The following is a 19,591-nucleotide window of genomic DNA, read 5'->3' on the forward strand; positions in this document are numbered from 1 at the left end:
TCTCTCAGCTTTCTTTAGGAAGGGATGGTGATTCTTTTATAAAATCAACCAGTTGCAGTTTGTGGATCATTGGGCAAGATTAAATTCAATGTTTAGAAGAGAAGCAGCAAGTCCGTGCTTCTCGTATAAATTGATTGTTTTCTCGTGAGTAGTGTGGATATTAAGCGCGAAGACAAACTCTGCATGTATAACTATCGTTTACATGGCGCAGATAGGATATCGATGACAAGCTCTGAGGGTGGTTAGTTAGCATCAAGTCTAAGGTATTAGTAGAATGGCGCTAGATGCGTGTGGGTTCTGACCCTAGTTGAGGGAGATTAAAAACTGACATAGTGCTACAAATCCCTTGGCGTCCGCAGAAGAGACAGTTTAAACAATTTTCGCTGTTTTAACTGATACCAGGGAAATTAAAATCACCAAAGACAAGAACATAACAATTGGAGCGCGTGGAAGTTAGCTTATTTGGCACGTTATTAAGTCGCTGGGAGTAATTTGAGTTGCTATGAGGTGGTCTGTCGCAAACTCCTAGAAGGGCGGACCGAGGTAAAAGCATGCACAAGTAGCCATATTATCTCAAGGCTGGACGTAAAGTTTGCGATAGAATAAGTTAACTGACCTCTTAAAGCGATTCAGACACCGCCGCGGCGTGGCCTAGTGCGATTCTTACGGTACACATGAAAGTTTGGCAGGTCATTCAGTACTTTTGCATCTGAGATGTCATTAGTGAGCCAGGTTTCGGTAAGGATCAATAGGTTGCTATTGGATGACAAGACAAGGTTAGATACCATTTTCCGCTTGGGAAGAAAACGTATGTATATTTGTGAGCAATGCGGTAAGGTTTAGCTGAGTTCTGATGGAGGAGGAGTTCTGGGAACACTTTGGGGGTGGCATCTTTTTTTGTTGCAGTATGGTTGCTATGAAAGGGCTTTCACTTCTTGAGAAGCCTCGTCAAAAACATATCGCTTTGAATCAATGAACAAGGTTTTGTAGTGTGAAAAGAAGGGCACTGGTTTAGCTTTGGTAAAATCGACCAACGTTTGCGGGTGTGTAGAACCTGACAGGAAAAATCTTCACCAACGCTATAACTAGTTTCTTTAAATTTCGGGCCTTGTGAAAGATTTGCGCCTTTGGTTTTGAAGCTTGAGAACTTTACTATTATGGGGTGAGGGCACCTGGGATCGTGATGACCGAGTTCGTGGTCACGTTGTATTTCTTGAATGACTGATTGATAGTATTGTCCAGATTAATTTTGACCACCTGGGCATCTTTAACATGCGCCAAAATCTCGAACAAACGGGCGTTCTCGCTTTCCGCCTCCATCAGAAAAGCGACCGCCGCGGTGAGGAGTCGAACCCGCCTCCTTGGGCTCAGCAGCACAACGCCATAGCCACTAAGCCACCGCGGCGGCTACGTTGTATTTCTTTTTTCAAGTTTTTTGTCAACGGCCATTTCAAGGTTATGCCGACAGCGACGAGTATTTTTTTTCCGACGCCGCGTACGCTTCGTTTCCAGATAGGTTAGCAAGGCCGTAAAAAGGAGGTTATTGCGGCACGATCGTTTTTCTGCGTCGTCCAAACGTAACACAAGTTGGTTTATCTCCTGTGCCGACCTAGTACTCTCGCTTTTAAACATTTCTAGTTCAGCTTTTAGTGGCAAAAGTTTGCATAATGCTTTTCGAGATCACTCGATCATTATTTTCCTTAACTGAGATATGCTATTGTTCGCAGAGACCAGTTTTTTCTCAATGTCTTCGACATCAGTGATAAGCTTAGATTACCTAAGAAATCTTCACTGGGGCCAATATTGCCCTCGATATCACCAGTGCGCAACAATAAAACCGAGAGACATGCATGGAAGCAATCAACAATAATGGCACTGCAGCAATGCGGGCTCGGAAGTTGTACCAGGCAGTAGTTTCTCGATATTTTAGCAAAGAGGTTGCACGCTTTGCGAACCTACATGGCACAGGTCAGCTGGTTAGTGGAGACTGGTGTGACACAGCCACCGAGCCCACCAGAACGTTTCGCCAAACGAACCCTGCCGAAATACTTTCCTCTACAGAGAAAGGAGGGTTATTAACAAAGTAATCATCAGTGCTATGATAGCGATCGTAATATGATAGGTTCGATAGTAATCGGGAAGAATGACCCGCTATGCCTGATTTGGCGCTATTTATGACTCCACGGTGAGTGTCGAGTATGGAGGAAAAGGAAACGACGTGACAATTACAATACTAACAAGAATGTCTTTTCATTAAGTAACATCATCAATAAAGAAGGACTTCCTGTAAATAGAACAGAAACCACTTTACGGCCAAGATGTCTTGTTTATAATTTGTCACTACCGCCCAGCCACTTACTGCTATATTAACTTTTCAGAGGTAAGCGCGTTTGCTCTTCTTGTCGTGTGTCGCGGCGGTAAATTTTGTTGGATAGGGAGAGGGTTGTGCTTGCCTTCACTAGTCTACATATTTTTCTTTGGTCGACAGTGGTAACGTTCTCATTCGATGCTCCCGGAAAGAATAGTGCTGAAAGATAAATGCTTGCAAGGTAAACGCCGCAGCGTTTGATTCACCGATGGTCGTCTGTGCACGTCACTTGGATGAATGCTTCCTCGCTGCTTGTGTTCGTTAATTTACTGACGGGCAGCACAAGTTCGCGCAATAAAGCATTCTTTCAGCAACAAGGAGTCATGTTTGGCTACGTGACAATGTTACAAGTAAGGTGAAACAAAACGTCATTCCCTAGCATGCAGCCTTGACAAGGCGACCATCGGACCTCGTTCGGTAGCATTTTTGGTAAAGTATCAACACGCCAAATCTTTCCATTTTCACACCGAGGCATGTTTGCAGTACTTCTCTGAAGAGGACAATTCCTTCCAGAGTGGTCATCTTACTGCGCATAATCTTTCTGCAGTGGCTACGCAACAGGCGGGGGGTTCACCAGAATCCACTGCTTCGTCTTTGGAATTTATTTTTTATTATAGGCAAAATTGTCAGTACACGAATGAGAAATACCCAAAATGTCTCCCAAAATGTAAGGTCAACCTACAAACAAAAGTGCAGCACGATGGAAAACCAGCACCAACTACACTTAACATTTGGATGGATTGTAGGGTTTAACGCGCCGACGCATTGCAGGCGAAGAGGTGCGCCGTAGTGGAGGGCTCGGGATGAATTTTGACCACCTGGGGATCTTTAATGTGCGCCGAAATCTCGTACACACGGGTGTTTTTGCTTTTCGCCTCCATCAGAAAAGCGGCCGCCGTGGTCGCGAATCGAACCCGCGTCCTCGTACTCAGCAGCACAACGTCTTAGCCACCGAGCGACCGCGGCGGGTTACACTTAACAACAACCAATCGATCCGTAGAAATCTAAGCTAAAACACATAAAAAGCTCACTAAAAGAATTTTAATGGCATAGAAAACTTCATTACGTTTTGCACATTACTAAGAAAACTGTCCAATATAGTATCTTATGCCATCAATCTTCATGCAAGGGTCATATAAATTTTAAAGTTTTCGATATCGAATGGTCATGCCGAAGTTTTGCTTTTCTACATAGCCGAACGTGTGCTGCTGAAATAATTCGCGTGACGCCATTAAAGCCTCATCCCAAATAAGCAGAGCTGGTGTAGCTGTTGTAAGATCCCGCTATTACGTCCTTGATGGGTGATGAGTGCCCGAGTGCGCACCATTATTTTATCACTGAGAAAATCACAGAACTGGCCTCGATAATTTTTTGGCATTTGTAAATCTAATGTACCCATATACATCGCGGCTACATACCAATGTTCTAAGACGTGCAATACGAAAGCTGTGAGTACTAAAATAGACCATAAGTGTACGTACGAAGTGAGACGGTGGTGGCCTGGCAGCCGGCGACGCCCATTGACACAACAAAACGTCCAGCGTTGTACCAGCCGACCCCTGGCGACAGCGAGCTAAGCGAGCCGAACACCAGAATGATCAGCACGCATGTGAAGAACGTCGATCGCCTCCCGACACTGTAACAAAAACACACCGTGAGAAGGCACATGGGCGGGAAACGCCGGTTTTCCTTTATGAATTCCTCTATTTGATACTTATTTCTTTGGGTATTGTGTGTGTTGCTGGCAAAGGAGCGACTACTCAAAGAGTACCACTTTGGCCTTGTCATTTTCAACCTGAGAATACTTCTGTGCGGTTGGGAAACGGGAGTGACATGTTAACACGCCGTGCCACCTTTCTGCCTTGTCGTGGGGAATATCCTTGAGTGCAAATACGTCGAAGGCCACACACTGCAGGGAGGTTCCTCCGGGCAGTGGGGAAAGCTGCGTCGGGGTATCTCTCGAAGGGGAAGGGGCAAACATCTTTCAGACATCCGTGAAGGAGATTTCGGGGTCCATTGTGTTGCTGTTTTTTCAAAGCAAACCTTTCCCACGGGCGTGAATATCCCGGGTGGGGTCCGTGACAGATGGTGCGGGGCAATTCCTCTGCTTGACAGTTTTCGCTCGGGGTGGTCCTGCTTAGAGCAGTTTCCGCAAGTTATTCTGTCATTACAGGTGATCAAGCGGTGCCTGAACCACTGTCCCTTGAAACAGGAGCGCGAGATAAAAATGTAGGTTAGCGTGAAAGTGCTGATGAAGCCCCTTAATAGCGGATTCCGAGAGTGTGCAATAGGCAACCTAAGATCAAAAGTTTCGTCGTCAATGTTTCGTTGTCTTTGCGATGCGTCTTGCGGACCCCTACTGTGCCGAACTGATTTTTCATTCCTTGCAGAAAGTCGGTGTCTTTTTTGTTAAGCACATGAGGCGCCCGGAGCCGTCCCTGAAAGCCCGCCAGGAATCTCTGGGCTATGGTGTGACCTCGATGTGTAAACAGACCATGTAGATTTGGTAAGGATATTTATCGCTCACTCTTAATAACGAAAACCGTCAAATGCTCCCGCAATTCCTAATTTGTTAGCCTAGATGCATATTTTCCATGTGGGATATTGTTTGTGAAATTTTTTTTCTATTTTCCTTATATTTGGTTTTTGAAAGTTATGCTCGACCAAGGATCTCCGTTTACGCTGTAATAACGATTGACGTTGTTATTTCCTCCCAATATGCATTTTCATGGAAGTGCAAGGCGTTACTCGGTCCTGGCGGCACAAAGAATGCGTCGCGTTAACATTTTCTTGAGCGTGATTGCTGCCAGTGTTACGAATGAGCCCGCCGCTGTGCTTCCTTCAATACTCCTCGGCTGTGCTGTGAAGCCTCCACTACGTGCGCATTTCAAGCAGGCCCTCCCTGTGAGTGACTCACACTTGCAGCCGACAATTCAAACATGCTGCGACTGGTCTGCATCGGTGGCGCCTCGTTATCGGCGTGATCAAACTTCGGTGGCGTGCCGACGCAACAGGCCGGGACTTGTCCGAAGGACACGGAAGCCTCCCATCCGCCGCAGAGACCTCCTCTCTCCCCTCTCTCGGACTCAGCGTGCGCCGCTACTACCGACTGCTCATGAACTCTGAAAAGAGCGTTGTGTTTGTGTCTGTGCCGGCCGTGACGTGTGCACAATCTAGAGGGAACGCTTTTTTTACCGTTGGCGCTTCGGGTATAAATAAGACCCCCCAAGCGCTGTAGTTCATTCCTCTTTGAGCAGTGAATCAATGCTGTCACTCTGCTCGAGTCCTGTACTGTAACCTCGCCTGTCGGGGCATTGTTCTTTGGCTTCGGCTCATCTCTCGCTATCAAGTAAACAGTTACGTTTGCCTACGGCTTCAGGACTTCTTCACGGCTGAGACATTGGCTGGCCGCTCGCTTCAAACCACGCTACCACACGTATGTCGGAGGCGACGGAGCTCGGCTAGGGTAATTCCTCAACGTAAAGTAAAAAACTGCGCGATTTTGAACGGCCACAAAAAGGGAGGGAACACAGGACAGGCGCAGTCCTGTGTTCCCTCCCTTTTTGTGGCCGTCCAAAATCGCGCAGTTTTTTGCACCAACTCGACCATGCACCAACTCGATGCACCAACTCGACCACCAACAAGTTCTTCTAAACTTCGGGTACTTCTTCCCGGTCGCAACAACGGGTTGTCAGCAGTGGGATGACAACGTCGCAACAACGGGTTGGCAGCGGTCGGATGGCAACTTCGTAGCACCTAGAACCAGCTGTGCGAGATCCAACACACGGACGTCAAGGCGGCTTCGGACTTAGCAGAATTCACGGTGGTCAATGGTGAGTGCGGGACTTTTCTTCACTGAGTTTTACCTGGGTTCTGAGGATAGCTGGTAGGGCGTGTGTTTTTGTCGCGTGGGTTAATCGCGCAAAACATTTTTGGAGTAGTGGGAAAGCAGTACTCCAGAGCGGCCATGAATTTGAAGGCGTTGAAAAAACCGCAGTTGTTGGAACTCGCAAAAGAGTAGCGCTTGGATGTTTCGGAATCGCTGAGGAAGCCAGAGCTGATGCAGGCCATAATCGCGGTTGGGGCTGATGATGACGAGCTGTCGGAATGCCTTGAGCGGATGAATGGCAGGGAGACCGCGAAACGTCAGGCTGCAGAGGCAGAGGCTGAGCGCCAGCGTGAGGAACGCGATGAAAGAAAGCGAGAACAGGAACGCGAGGAAAGAAGGCGAGAACACGAGGAAAAGATACAATGGTATGACCTCGAGATCGAGCAAATCCGAAGGGAAAGAAAGAAGCTCGAAAAAAATTCCGCCATCTCCACGAAGTGAATGATGATGAGAGGGGCGAAGCAAAAATGCTTATCGGTAAAACCGTGAAACATTCGCCCGCGCATCATATAAAGACTCGACACGTCAAGCTTTTCACCGCTCCGTTGACAAGCCCGCCGACCACGTAGATGTTTGTGGTGGTTATGTAGGGGTTGTTTTGGACGATGAGAATCTCCATGGGTAAGTTGGCGAAATCGGTGTGTGACATTTTAGCCACCTTGGCCGTCGCCTTCTCCAGAGCGTCTTGTGTCGTGTTCAGCCTGGTACGTGTCTTGAGCTCGGAGGCGATGAAAGACCTCTTCTTCCTCTTCTCCTTGTCGGGTAGCAACGAACGCGTTGAACGTTTTGTCCTCTTCGGCCAATCTTTGGTTGACCAATTCCTAGTGGGATCCTGCCACAATCATCATTAAAGGGGCCCTGAAAGGCATTTTGAGCACACTAAATGAACTAGCGCAACCGTTAGATTGGGTCGTCAACGTCCTCTGTGCCAAATATTACTCTTTTACGCGCAGCGGAAAGCTCACACTTTTGTTGCAAAGTTTGTCGTTTCTTTCTCACCCTTCCCTTCGTGTTTTTGGACGCCGCCATCTTCACATGTCTACATCATCGATTCCCTGATGTTCGTCATGAGCTAGACATCCTGCTATTGGGCAACTTTTTCACGTACGTCCGGCAAAGAGATGAGTCGCCTGCTCAGCGTCGGCTCGCCGGCTGATCTGCCAGCGGAGTGCCGGAGTGCTTGGGCATTTTACGACAAACGAAACAAGTGTAAAACAAACGCTTAACCGTTTGTATTGAATGCAACACGGCCATAACACGACATGGATATTCTGTTACCTGAGTACGTTCCATAAAGAAAGCGTTGAAGCCCCGTGGCACTTCTTTCGTGCAATCGCAGAGAACGCCCTGAGCCGAATGCCCGGGTTTGACGCATACATTTTATTCAACTTCAAAACAATCCAGAGATGCGTTTTTAACGAACACAACGTCACAACATGCGTTGAAAGTCTGAACCACGATTGACAGAGGATGGGTTGCCTCCTGCCCGTCGTAAATTCGGTACTCACCTCGCGCGCGCTTTGCGGGGACGAACAGCAAGTCACTTAACTCTGGCGCACAAGCCGAGATGACTTTTAGCCACGCACACTGCACATACCCCATGCGAGGTTGAGTCGTACGTCGCTCGAGAAAGATAATCCAGACCATGGGAAGCACCATCCGCCCGCAGAAGCACAACGTCGCATTTCATCGCGAAACAAAGGCGTCCACAACACACACACCATCGCCTCCTGTAATGCCAAACGCATCTCGCACTTCCCAATGGGAGTGAGTGGTACACCTGCAGTGCCCACATTTCGCGAAGTGGGGCCCCAAGCTGAACCGGGATCACGCAACCGTAACTGACTTCTGGAGTGGTTTGTGCCTTGTTGCCGAGGCAACCGATGTTAGAGATTGTCAAAGAAATGGCGCTGGCTCCAGCGCTAGAAAGCTCAGAGCCGCGGCGGAGAATGTTTTGCCAACGTTGCCGCTCTCCACCACGCGTCGCCCCAAGCTGAACTGGTCACATGATTGAAGCGTTTTTGTGCACGGGTTCTGTATCGGTTTAATATGACTTTTTCACATGCTGCCGGCAGGAATTACCACCGCCGCAAAACAAGACGCGGCACCAGCGGGGCCACATCTGATACGGCGCTTTTTGGATAAACAGTGCGCGGTGCTTCAAGGGAACGAGCGCACGACCCTCCCCGTGCGGCTGCGAGTTCACCGTGATAAAAAGTCAAGGCCGCCAGCAACGTACACCGCGAAAGGGCAAGGCCAGGCCGCCGCATACATGCGGCCAGATTTTTCGTTCGCTTTTCCAGCCTTGAGCGGAGTGCGGGATTCATGGTGTCAACAAAGCTTGCCCGTAGCAGACGACAGTCTGAGCAGCGCAATAGCGGAAGTACGTCACCGCTGCGGAGCGCAGCATCATGGGAGGCAAGGCTCGCGCACCGTCAACCGCGGAGAGTAAGTCGAAAGGAGGAGGAAACGCGGAGCGACGATAATGCCCAGTTTTTGATTTACGATTTCGCAAGTAATACTCATCGCTTCAACAAAATCCTTGCGGGAGGAGATTGCAAATACATTGCTTTATTTGGGTACATGTACATCTATGCATCGGCGAAAGTGCCGTGCCGTATACAGCAGCAACGAGGGACGGGACAGGGCCCGAGCAAGAGGAGCTTCGTCCCTAAAAGAGAGACTCCAACGGGAGAACGAGAACCTAGAGCACGAAATTCAACTCGAACAGGAAGAAGTGAAGCCCGAGTTAGAATTGTTGCTCGAAAACTACCTCATTTGCGAGGAAAGTTGGGAGTGATGACGATCTCGCCACTGAGCAAGCCGATTCCGTCCTGGCACCAGCTCAGGTAACCGACTTCGAAAAACGGCCAGCCGAGCTCGTAGTGATTCGGGTGTCTGGGGCGGCTGAGCCGTCTTTTGAGACAGGGCAGCTTGGATGTACTGTAGTCCTGACAGTGAGAAAGAACGGGAACACGCTTCAGTCTTCGCTTACTGAGGGTGTTGCGGAATAGGCAAGGGACGCCGAGATAGGGTCCGTTGGAAGCCACGAGGTGTCTAATGAGCACGTGGTGCCCTTGTCACTCCCAGCTGATGCTCCCGACTATAGGTAAATATGGGCTAAACTAGTTGGGATTCCGGTGTCACCTGTGGCTGAGCCGAAGTCGGGAACCGACCAGCGGCAGCCTAGACGTGAGGACGTAAACGCGTTTCGATGTTCGCGTGCCGAAGGCGTTGGTGAAAAGGCGAGCAAGAAGGGTAGAGAAAAAACTTCTGCGCTTACTTGTGGCGCGTGTTTCAATGAGGGCACGAAGAGGGGCAAAGCCGTGAGCTCGCTTCGAGCCAAGAGAACGCCGCCTCCAAGAAGGAGTGCGCGCCTCTCGTTCGAACGCTGGAAAATCTCGCTCGCTCCTCCGCGCGCTCGACCATTGTCGAAAAAGACGACCGGTGTCCTGTCACGCGGTCGCAGTAGCTGTCAGGGAAAGGGCGCACCTAAGGTGCGATTCCAAAAGGGGAAAGCTCAGGGCAATGACGAGAGCTCAAATCGTGGCTCTTGGCGCGAAAAGTGGCCTGTAGACGCCTGACTTTCTCAATGTCATTGTTTTTCCTGGAGCACGTTTCGCCCTTTACGATTACGTTTCTCCTTTGTATGGGACATTTCCAATCACGCGAAATGTCACCTTTCAAGTTTGTGTACTTGGCTAGAGTACTGCTGGGCTAAAATATAACTAGTGTAGTTATTACGTATTTTGTCGCAACCAAAAGCCTGGTAGAACTTCAGTGTAGATTTGTATTCGCACTTGCTGCCGATGTGGTTGTGTCTTCCTGTGTTGTTCTGTTGCTTGCCTGACCAAGCCAGAGACGTTTTTGGCAAGCCACTATTCGTCAGTGGCCGGCCCGGTGAAGCCCGAGCATGGTGTTGTACAGCCCATGCCTGGAGTCGAGCATCTGGTGAGCATTCTCTCCGAAAGCATCCCTCCGGTCAACGGTTGAAGACCCTTATCCATCGGTATCTCGGACCCCCGGCGCAGAAGCTGTTACGAATGAGCCCACCGCTGTGCTTTCTTCAATACTTCTCGGCTGTGCGGCGAAGCCTCCACTACGTGCGCCTTTCAAGCAAGCCATCACTGTCGGTGGCACACTCTTGAAGCCGACGGATCCAAACGTGTCACTACATGTCTGGATCACTGGCGGCTCGCTATCGGCGTGATTCAAACTGCGGCGGTAGCAGACGAGGAATGCTTCAACTGGTCCGAAGGACGCGGACGCCGCTGCGGAGACCTCCTCTCTCCCCTCTCTTGGACTCAGCGTGTGCCGCTACTACCGACTGCTCACGAACTCTGGAAAGAGTGTTGTGTGTGTCTGTACCCTTCGTGTCATGGCCACAATCTAGAGAGAAGGCTTGTTTGACCGTTAGTGCTTTGCGTATAAATAAGACCCCCCAAGCGCTGTAGTTCATTCCTGTTTGAGCAGTAAATCAATGCTGTCACTCTACTCGAGTCCTGTACTGTAACCTCGCCCGTCGGGGTATTGTTCTTTGGCTTCGGCTCATTTCTCGTCATGAAGTAAACAAGTTAGGTTTGCCTTCAGCTTCTGGTCTTCTTCACGGCTGAGACATTGGCTGGCCGCTCGCTTCAAATCACGCTACCACACGTATGTCGGAGGCGACGGAGCTAGGCTCGGGTCGGCCTTCCCGGATGCAACACCAGCGACACAAAAGCCTGTAGGTGGGTGTATGATTCATGAACGAATAATATAGACACGCAAGTGTAAAACGCTTTTCGGGCGACCTGCCGTTTGTAATTATAACAAACTATCCTAAACGGCTCGCTTGACGGAGAAAAAAAAGCTTTCAACCTTCTCAAAAATCTTGGAGGTGTTTAATATTATATACGTTGGTGTTTTAATTATGATTCCGCCTTTTATTGCCTATATTTCTTGCCGAACACTCCCAAAACCAGGACCATGTAGCGCTCAGAATTGGCACTAAGAATTCAGATTTGGCAAAAGTAACGCATTCAATAGCCTAAATGCAGACAATTTGTGGAGCAGAAATAAAAATATCAGAAATCAAAACTAGAAAAAAAAATATTGTACAAAAAAAACTGACAGAATCAAAATATGCATCTTCACCATAGCGTCAAAAGAAGGAAGAATGAAACAAAGTAGCTCCGAAAAATACACTATAAATAGGAATAGAAATTTCGCAAACTGGCATGTCATGTTACCCCTTTCCTTTCAACAACAAATGCCGATTTGGCGAAAGTGACACATTTAATCGTTAAAATAGGGTAAATGTAGGTAATTGGTGAGAGATAATTAAAAAAATGAGAATTAACAACAACAAACTCACGAGATAAAAAAACTGAAGCACCCTGGACTAGTGGTGGAAGGCTGGAGAAACAGCGAAGCTGGCGGCCCCAACTTAGACAGTGATATTCCGTGCGGGGAATTTTCCTTGTTTCCGGGAATTTTTGGCTGTAATTCTGGTAAAAATTGGAAAAGGAAATCTTTACTAGCTACAGGGGATTTTAGGAGTCTTCGAGCAAAAAGGAAAAATAATCTCAGTAAACCGCACCTCGCGTCATTTATTTGTTTTCTTTTAAAATGTTCCCTGAACACTTCGTCGCATTTATGTTGAAATATCCGCATTCGTGTTCCCGCAAGCCACAAGCATTCAAGACCGCATGCAATCCAGTTCATAAAACAGAAGGGAGCATAGAGGAAATTATACTCCATGAGAACGATCTAGTAATGCCTGAAGCGGCAACGGGTGGAGGCGTGAAGTCTGTTCTCACATATTTCTGCGCAATATACAAAACACCTGTGGTTGATTCCTCTGTCAGAGGAATCGGTAAAACACAAAAGTGAAATGTGCAGCAAAATCTGCTGCTGAGCATGATTTGCATGTCGGCGGCTGTCTTGTGGGTGTGCTTGAAGAGCGACGTTTTGCTGGCGAGTCGCATTGGAAAAGGTGTACTGGCGTCATTTCCGTGACGGATATGACGTCAGTGAAATCTTCGTGTATGACGGCATAAAACATTTTCGTGTTAAAATATAAAACCCGAAAGCGAAGAACCGTAAGTATAAAGTATTCTTTAGTACTAAAGGTTGCTTCTCTGCAAGAAGGTAATGTGCGGGGGTGCACCCTTTACAGACCGCATGCTTCGTTGTACTGGCGTGATTTTCGTGACGGATATTACGTCGTGAAATCTTCGTGTTTCCCGGAATAAAACACTTTCGTCTTAAAAAAAGTATCTCGGGTGCACCTTTCTCCGCGTGCTGTCAACATGAGATGGCGCCAGCAGTCCGGCGCTAAGCTAAAATTACCGCAATTACCTAACAATGCCTTGTTCTCTTGCCTACCAGCAGTTATAACTTAGAAGTTTAGCATATAAAGTAAGCATGCTTTTTGGTCCAAAACGAAGAATTGCATAGTCAAATGCTGCTGAGCGGCAGATGTAGTGGAGTTCATTGAAGGCTGAAAATATGATTATCTGAACGACATCTGCGTTCGGAAGCCCACGTAAAGTAGACATAGGAAGCGCTGGCTGACGCCCAAAACCGAACAGTAATCTACATAAAGCTATATCAGCTGCAGAAAGAGAACGCAGGGAATTTTGCAGGGGATTCTTGACAAACCTGCAGGGGAAAATGCTGACAATACAGAATTTTTGAACCTAGAAATGGGATTATTTCCCCCAATACGGAGCATCACGGCTTAAATAGGTTATTCTGGCTTCCGCTAATTTTTTGCGTGGTTATGCTTGGAGACTCAGTGATGTTTTCTGCTAGGTGTCGTCGTTAGCCCCGAAAGAGCAATGAACACTCGGCCATTAAAGTATATACAATGATCGCGAGCCTCATCTATCCTTTCGCCAGAGACTCGGCGGTTGCCCCTGACGTGGATTTGCGAACTAGCGGCCAAAAGTAGTTCATGACTTGCAGGCCCGTATAGTTTTGTCCTCAGGCTTTCACATCTCTCAAAAAGCGGACCCTTAGCACGCCCTATAACCGGCGGCAACCGGCTGCGCGAACTTGGAATCTGTAGCGCGAACTTTTCGGTGCTTGCCACTTGAGGCATGAATGCACGTGAACTGTGCAGAAGAGCACGCGGGAGATCACGCCACAAACCAGACTGCGCAGGGTGTTCTCGAAGTAGTGGGGAGGGGACGAGAGTAGCGAACACACTATCTATCGGCTCCAGCCGCAAAGTCTATTTTCCTCCGGAAAATCCCTTTGGATGCCAAATCTTTTGGTGAAAGCATCGACCCGACGTCCAGAGGCACTGGCGGACATTATTCTTTCGTCTGTGAGTGAATTCCTTATCAACTTATGGGTGATTGAAGATCTCTGCGGTGACACGCTGCGCTAAGCCTAACGCCAAGAAAAGGAACAACCAACGTGTCGGCCACGCCGCGCTGGGCCAAACCCGGTCGGCATGGCCGGGTGACTAGAGACCCCACAGGAGCAGAGCATGGCGGGACCCAGTGGAATCCAAGCCACAGGGCAACAACCCGTGGTCAGCGACGACGAATCCCACATGGAACTTCCTGGCGAGAGCGAGGAAGATACAGAACTTCACAACAATGACACCAGTACGCCGACGGAGGGAGACCACCATGACGACGACGCCAGCCGGAAACAAGCCCTTGGCCGAAGAGCGAAGAGAAAACTGCGCAAATAAGCGGAAGGACAATCCGGTGTCCAAGCTACACCTGTGCAGTTGGAAAAGGATACAAGACACGCAGGCAAGACCATTTCGAATTTTGCCAGCCGCGGGCAGAACACGCCACGCAGGCGTTTGCCTTCGTTACCAAAAGGGGACATCAAAATAATCATGCAAGCAGCTAGAGGGCTTCCCATTAAAGAGCACAGTATTGTAGAAATCACCAAGGCGATCGCCGAAGCCTGCAAGGGCAGCAGACAACTACTGCACAAGTATGCGGTCTGACCTAGAAACGGTTGGAATATCTTGATCGTCAGCACGCCTGACACAGAGGCTGCCGATGAGTTGAGGAAGATCACGAAAATCACCCTTCGAGGGGTCAGCTAGGACATAACCACCTATGTGGCTTTCTCCGAGGAGAAAGTGAGGTATTTTGTGCATTGTTTTCCGGCCGGCACCACACCGCAAGATTTAATGAACGGACTAAGGATCCGGACGCAAAATACTAGGATCATCCAAGCAAGGATGTTTGGTAAATCCAAAACCACCTTGATTACATTCGAAGGCAACACAGTCCTGAAGGTGGTCTGCTACTACGGAGGGGAGATGCCTTGCTTCCTGTACCGGCCCACCAGACAAGTGTGCCATGTGTACATGAAGCCCGGGCACCGCTCTGATGTCTGCCTGACCCCTAACGCCAAGACATGCCATCAGTGTTTGACAGAGAACCGAGTGGAGGGCCACAAGTGTCCAGTGAAGTGTGCATTGTGCGGGAAGCCCACCTTACGGGGGCTCGTGACTCCACGATGAAACTGAGACGTGCAGTGATCCCACCGGGCAACCAGAATCAAAGAAAACTGAGAAGAGACCTCGAAGATGACAAATCCAAAAGACAGCGATGGTTGAGCTCTGAATGGCCACGCTTGGAGAAACGAAGCAAAAGCCTGTCTTCATCAAAGCCTACGGTGAAAAACCAAACACCAGAGCACAACCCGAGGCCCGTCATCCAAAACAACGAGACGAAGGTCAAGAAGAAGAAACTCAGGGCGGAAAGAGCATCGAAAGAAAATCAGGTGAGCTGGCCCAATGTAGCTGCCTCCCTGGCTGATACCAATATCAAAGGCGACAGTATCACTTCTAAACATGAAGAGATAATAGAACAGCTGAAAAACCAAATTGCACGCCAAAATGCTGAGATAGCAGAACTCAAAAAACAAGTACTGAACCCTCCAAGGACGTTAGCAAGAAGTAAATCAACAACTACGACTATCAGCATAGGTAAAATTTCATCCTAACCACCCCCATTGCCCCAGCCCCCAGTTCCTGAAGGGCTGCTGCAGGACCCAAGAGGCATAGGGCTCTACCTGATGCAAATAATGGAGGTAATAAACAACATATTCGATGCTCTACAAAAGCAGGTGGATGAAATCAAAACCAAAGGCTTCGAAATTAAAAGAAAGCTATCAATGCCGGAAAATATAAGAAAAGAAGGACAACAAATACTAGAAATCAGCGACGATGGAGATGAAATATCCAGCGAAGATGAATAAGAAAAAAACAGCACAGGAATATTTAGAGATCTGGCAGTGGAACTGCAGAAACGTCCAAAAGAAAAGACACAGCCTAAGACAGTACATTGATCAATCCCCTGTAAACACAGACATTATATGTCTTCAGGAGGCAGGCCCAAACGTAGCGCTTCTGGGATACCAGGTCATCATCGATAAAGACAACCCCCGCATAGCGACTCTGATCAACAAAGACCTCACCGCAATTGAGCACAAGCTAAGCTCATCAGAGTTAGCGCATGCATCTCTAATTGAAATAATCCCAAACAAGAGGAGGAAAAGAAGCACATTCATCCTAAACAGTCATCCTCACAACAAGAAGGAAACCTTCACCTGAACTTTCAGGGAGACCATTAAGATACCAAACAAGAGCCAACTCGTAATAATGGGCGACTTTAATGCACCCCATGGAGAGTGGGGTTATAACTTTAACCCACGCAAAGAACAAAACCTGATCCAAGCCATGGAAAATGAAGACTTAACCTTGATCACGAATCCAGAATGTCCCATCAGGATAGGAGGCCAAACTAGCAGGGACACCTGCCCGGATCTCGCAATAATCAAGAACGCCGAAGGTGTACACTGGTCCAACCTACAGGAAACACTAGGTAGTGACCATTGTATAATAAGCTCATCCATCCCCACGGCGATGATCAGGAGAACCTTGGGAGAAGCTAAAATCACCAACTGGGAGAAATACAGGAAAAGGTCGTCTTTATTATTGGAAATATAAAAGAATGGAGTAAAAAACTGAAACAAACATATCAGGACGCAACAATAGCGGTGAAACGCACAAACTTAGAACCAAATGTAGACAAACATTTACTACACATATGGGAAGCAAGGCGTAGTCTGGTCAATAGGTGGAAAAGGCAAAAGAGCAACAAGAAGCTCAAAAACAAAATTAAAGAACTGACAACGAGAGCACGGGAATACACAGACCAGCTCGGACAACAAAATTGGGCTCAGTTCTGTAACTCCTTGAAAGATACGTTGAGCACCTCAAAAACCTGGGCCATTCTCAGAAGCATGATTGACCCAGCCAAGACAAGGACCGAAAGTAATAGAACCTTAAAAAAGCTAGCGCATCAGTTTCAAGGCACGAACAAAGAATTGCTGAAAGCCATGAAATACGAATTCCTGGGAACACAGAAGACGGCACCCTGCAAGCCATACCAGGGAAACCGGAATGAAGCCCTCGACGCAGAAATAACTAAGGAAGAAGTTAGGGTGGCAATCAGAGCTCCACAAAACAACACCGCCGCGGGTCGGACTGCAAAACAAATGCAATGATTAGAAATTTAAGCGAAGACCATATAGAGGCACTAAAGTAACAAAGTACATAAATGAAGGACTCTGGACATAAGAAGAAGTCCCACAGGAATGGAAACATGCTAAAATAATAGCGATCCCCAAGCCAAGGAAGGAACCAGGAATCGAAGCGCTTAGACCAATCTCACTGACCTCATGCTTGGGGAAGGTCTACGAAAGAATAATATTAAGAAGGCTACACAACTACCTGGAAGACAACGACCTCTTACCGCACACCATGGTAGGCTTCAGAGAAGGCCTATCAACGCAAGACGCCTTCTTGCTCCTGAAAGAAGAGGTGCTCACTAACATTCCCAAGGGAAGTAAACACATAATCATGGCCCTGGACTTAAAAGGGGCTTTTGATAATGCGTCACACTACGCAATTCTATAAGAGCCCAATAACCTCCATTGCGGAGAGAGAATTTACAACTACGTGAAAGCTTTTCTATCAGACAGAACTGCAAGCATAGGACTAGGAGAAGTCAGATCCAAAAGGCTCAAAATGCCCAAAAAAGGCACACATCAAGGATATATAATATCGCCCTTACTCTTAAATGTAGCGATGATAAAGCTAGCAAAAAAACTCCAGGAAATAACAAACATATACCATACGCCAGATGTTATTACCATATGGACAACCAAAGGCCCATTGGCTTAAAAGGAAGAAGCACTTCAAGAGGCGGCGAACTGCGTAGATTCTCTCGCCAAGGACAGCGACCTCCGGTGTGCTCCAGAGAAGTCAGTAATAATCAGGGTCTATAACAGCAGATACAAAAGCCCGGGAGACCTAAATGTCATTCTAGAAGGACAAAAAATCAAAGAAGTCTCATTAATCAGGATACTCGGACTTTGGATACAGAGAAACCTAAAGGCCAACTACACTATACAGATGCTCAAGACGACCACACAGCAAATAACACGAATAATAAGAATAATAACAAGAAACAAAACAGGAATGACAGAAGAAGACACTCTCCGTCTGGTACAAGCCCTGGTGGTCAGCAGAGCGGCGTACAGCCTACCTAATCACCGGCTAAACAAACAAGAGAACGATCAAATAGAAACGATATTAAGGGGAGCTTATAAAACCGCAATCAGACTTCCTCAGTGCACGGTCACGAGTCGCTACAAAAACTGGGCATAAAAAACACCTTTGAGGAGATCAAAGAAGCCACGCGGATCGCTCAAAAACAAAGGCTGCAACTCACTAGAACAGGCCGAGCCATACTCGAAAGAGCAGGCATGCCCGCTGATAAATTCAACATCGCAAGTAAAGTCGACCTCAACAAGGACTTACGCAGAAAATTATTTATATCACCAATACCAAGACACATGGACAAAACAGCCTACCAAGGAAGAAGAAAAGCAAGGATAGCATATCTAGGAAAAAAACTTGATGGAGACCCTAACACACTCTACACTGACGCAGCAATGTACAAAAACAACAGAGATGCGGTGGCGGCTGCCATAGATTATGACCACAACTTAATAGAGTGCTTGACTATTAAGAATACGAATCCCGAGGAAGCGGAGGCTGCAGCAATAGCCCTTGGTTTCACCCACGGAGATACAACAGAAGAGCCTGCACATAATTACAGACTCCAAGCAAGCATGCTACGACTTTGTTAAAGGAAGAATACCACGCGTAGCAGCAAACATACTGAACAAGATCAAAGGAAGACCCCATGGCACGCACAGATTGACCTGGACCCCGGTCACGAGGGATTGGCGGGGAACGAAGCGGCTAACAGCACTGCCCGAGAATTGACGAACCGGGCGGGTGACAGCATGCCGCTTTTCACCCCACTTCCCAACGGCTATGGCAAAAGACTGGAAGCACTAAGGGCAGCCAGGGCACTCTACTCGCCCTCTCACAAAAAGCTCAACGCAATGGAAACCACCTCCTGGAGACAGATTCAAACGAATACTTATCCAAACCTCCACAGATAGCCTTATTTACCCAGGAAAATACCGATCAGAATGTCCAACCTGCGGCAGCACTCCCACACTATACCATATCACCTGGGAGTGCAACAGCAATTGGCGTGAAGACACAACACCAGAGAAAAAACTTGAGCTATGGGAGGCAGCCCTCGCCAGCTCGAACCTGGAAGACCAGCTTCATGTAGTCAACCAGGCCCGGGAGAAGGTCAGACTCAGTGGAGTCTTGGACCAGGGACCCCACCCATCAGCGTCACCAAAAGTCTTGTTTTTCAATAAAAGTTAGTTTTTCCTCCTCGAAGGAGGAGGGGTGCCAGCGCGCGCGATGACGTCATAGCTAGGCGAGGCTTGGCTCCACCTACGCAGCTGCGCGAAGGTCGGGCAAGCGCGCCGCGCGGGAGCAGTTTTTTTAGGGGCGAATCCCCTTGGGGGTCCGGGGAGTCGGCGACTCCTGCCGTCGTCGTCGTTTCATGTAGTCACAGTTCTAAAACACCGGAATACTCGTTTTCCAATGCCTCGCGCCATAACGTTTCATCTCTGTGGGCAAAAACGTATACTAAAAGAACACACCAGGATACTAGTTTTCCAACGCCTCGCGGTCGAACGCTTCGTGCTTCAAAAACTGGAGACTTTTACAGCAGAGCTGCAGAACTCCTCCCCCCCGAGAATATGTTTATATGCTTATACACTGATATGTTTATATGCTTATATGTTTATTTGTTTAAGCATATATGTCTAAATATGTTTAAACATAAGCATATGTTTATATGCTTATACCTAGAATATGCTTATACACTGCATGCTTCACTCCTCCGTATTCGTAAAAGAGACAACCTTTACAA

The 19,591-nt window shown here is 47.9% G+C and overlaps 1 protein-coding gene across 2 annotated transcripts in view; it reads right to left on the reverse strand.

Annotated features, from left to right (window-relative positions):
• The window catches only part of LOC144163826 (organic cation transporter protein-like), a 152,703-nt gene that overhangs the window by 68,200 nt on the left and 64,912 nt on the right, over positions 1-19,591 (reverse strand). For both annotated transcript variants that reach the window (XM_077694521.1, XM_077694523.1), the window contains exon 4: positions 3,850-4,004. In XM_077694521.1, the coding sequence (XP_077550647.1) occupies positions 3,850-4,004 (155 nt within the window). The remainder of the gene's footprint in view (positions 1-3,849; positions 4,005-19,591) is intronic.

This window comes from Haemaphysalis longicornis, unplaced genomic scaffold, assembly GCF_048455015.1.
Source record: "Haemaphysalis longicornis isolate Haplotype H1 unplaced genomic scaffold, Haemaphysalis longicornis Haplotype H1 scaffold_1, whole genome shotgun sequence".
NCBI classification, from domain to species: Eukaryota; Metazoa; Arthropoda; class Arachnida; order Ixodida; family Ixodidae; genus Haemaphysalis; species Haemaphysalis longicornis.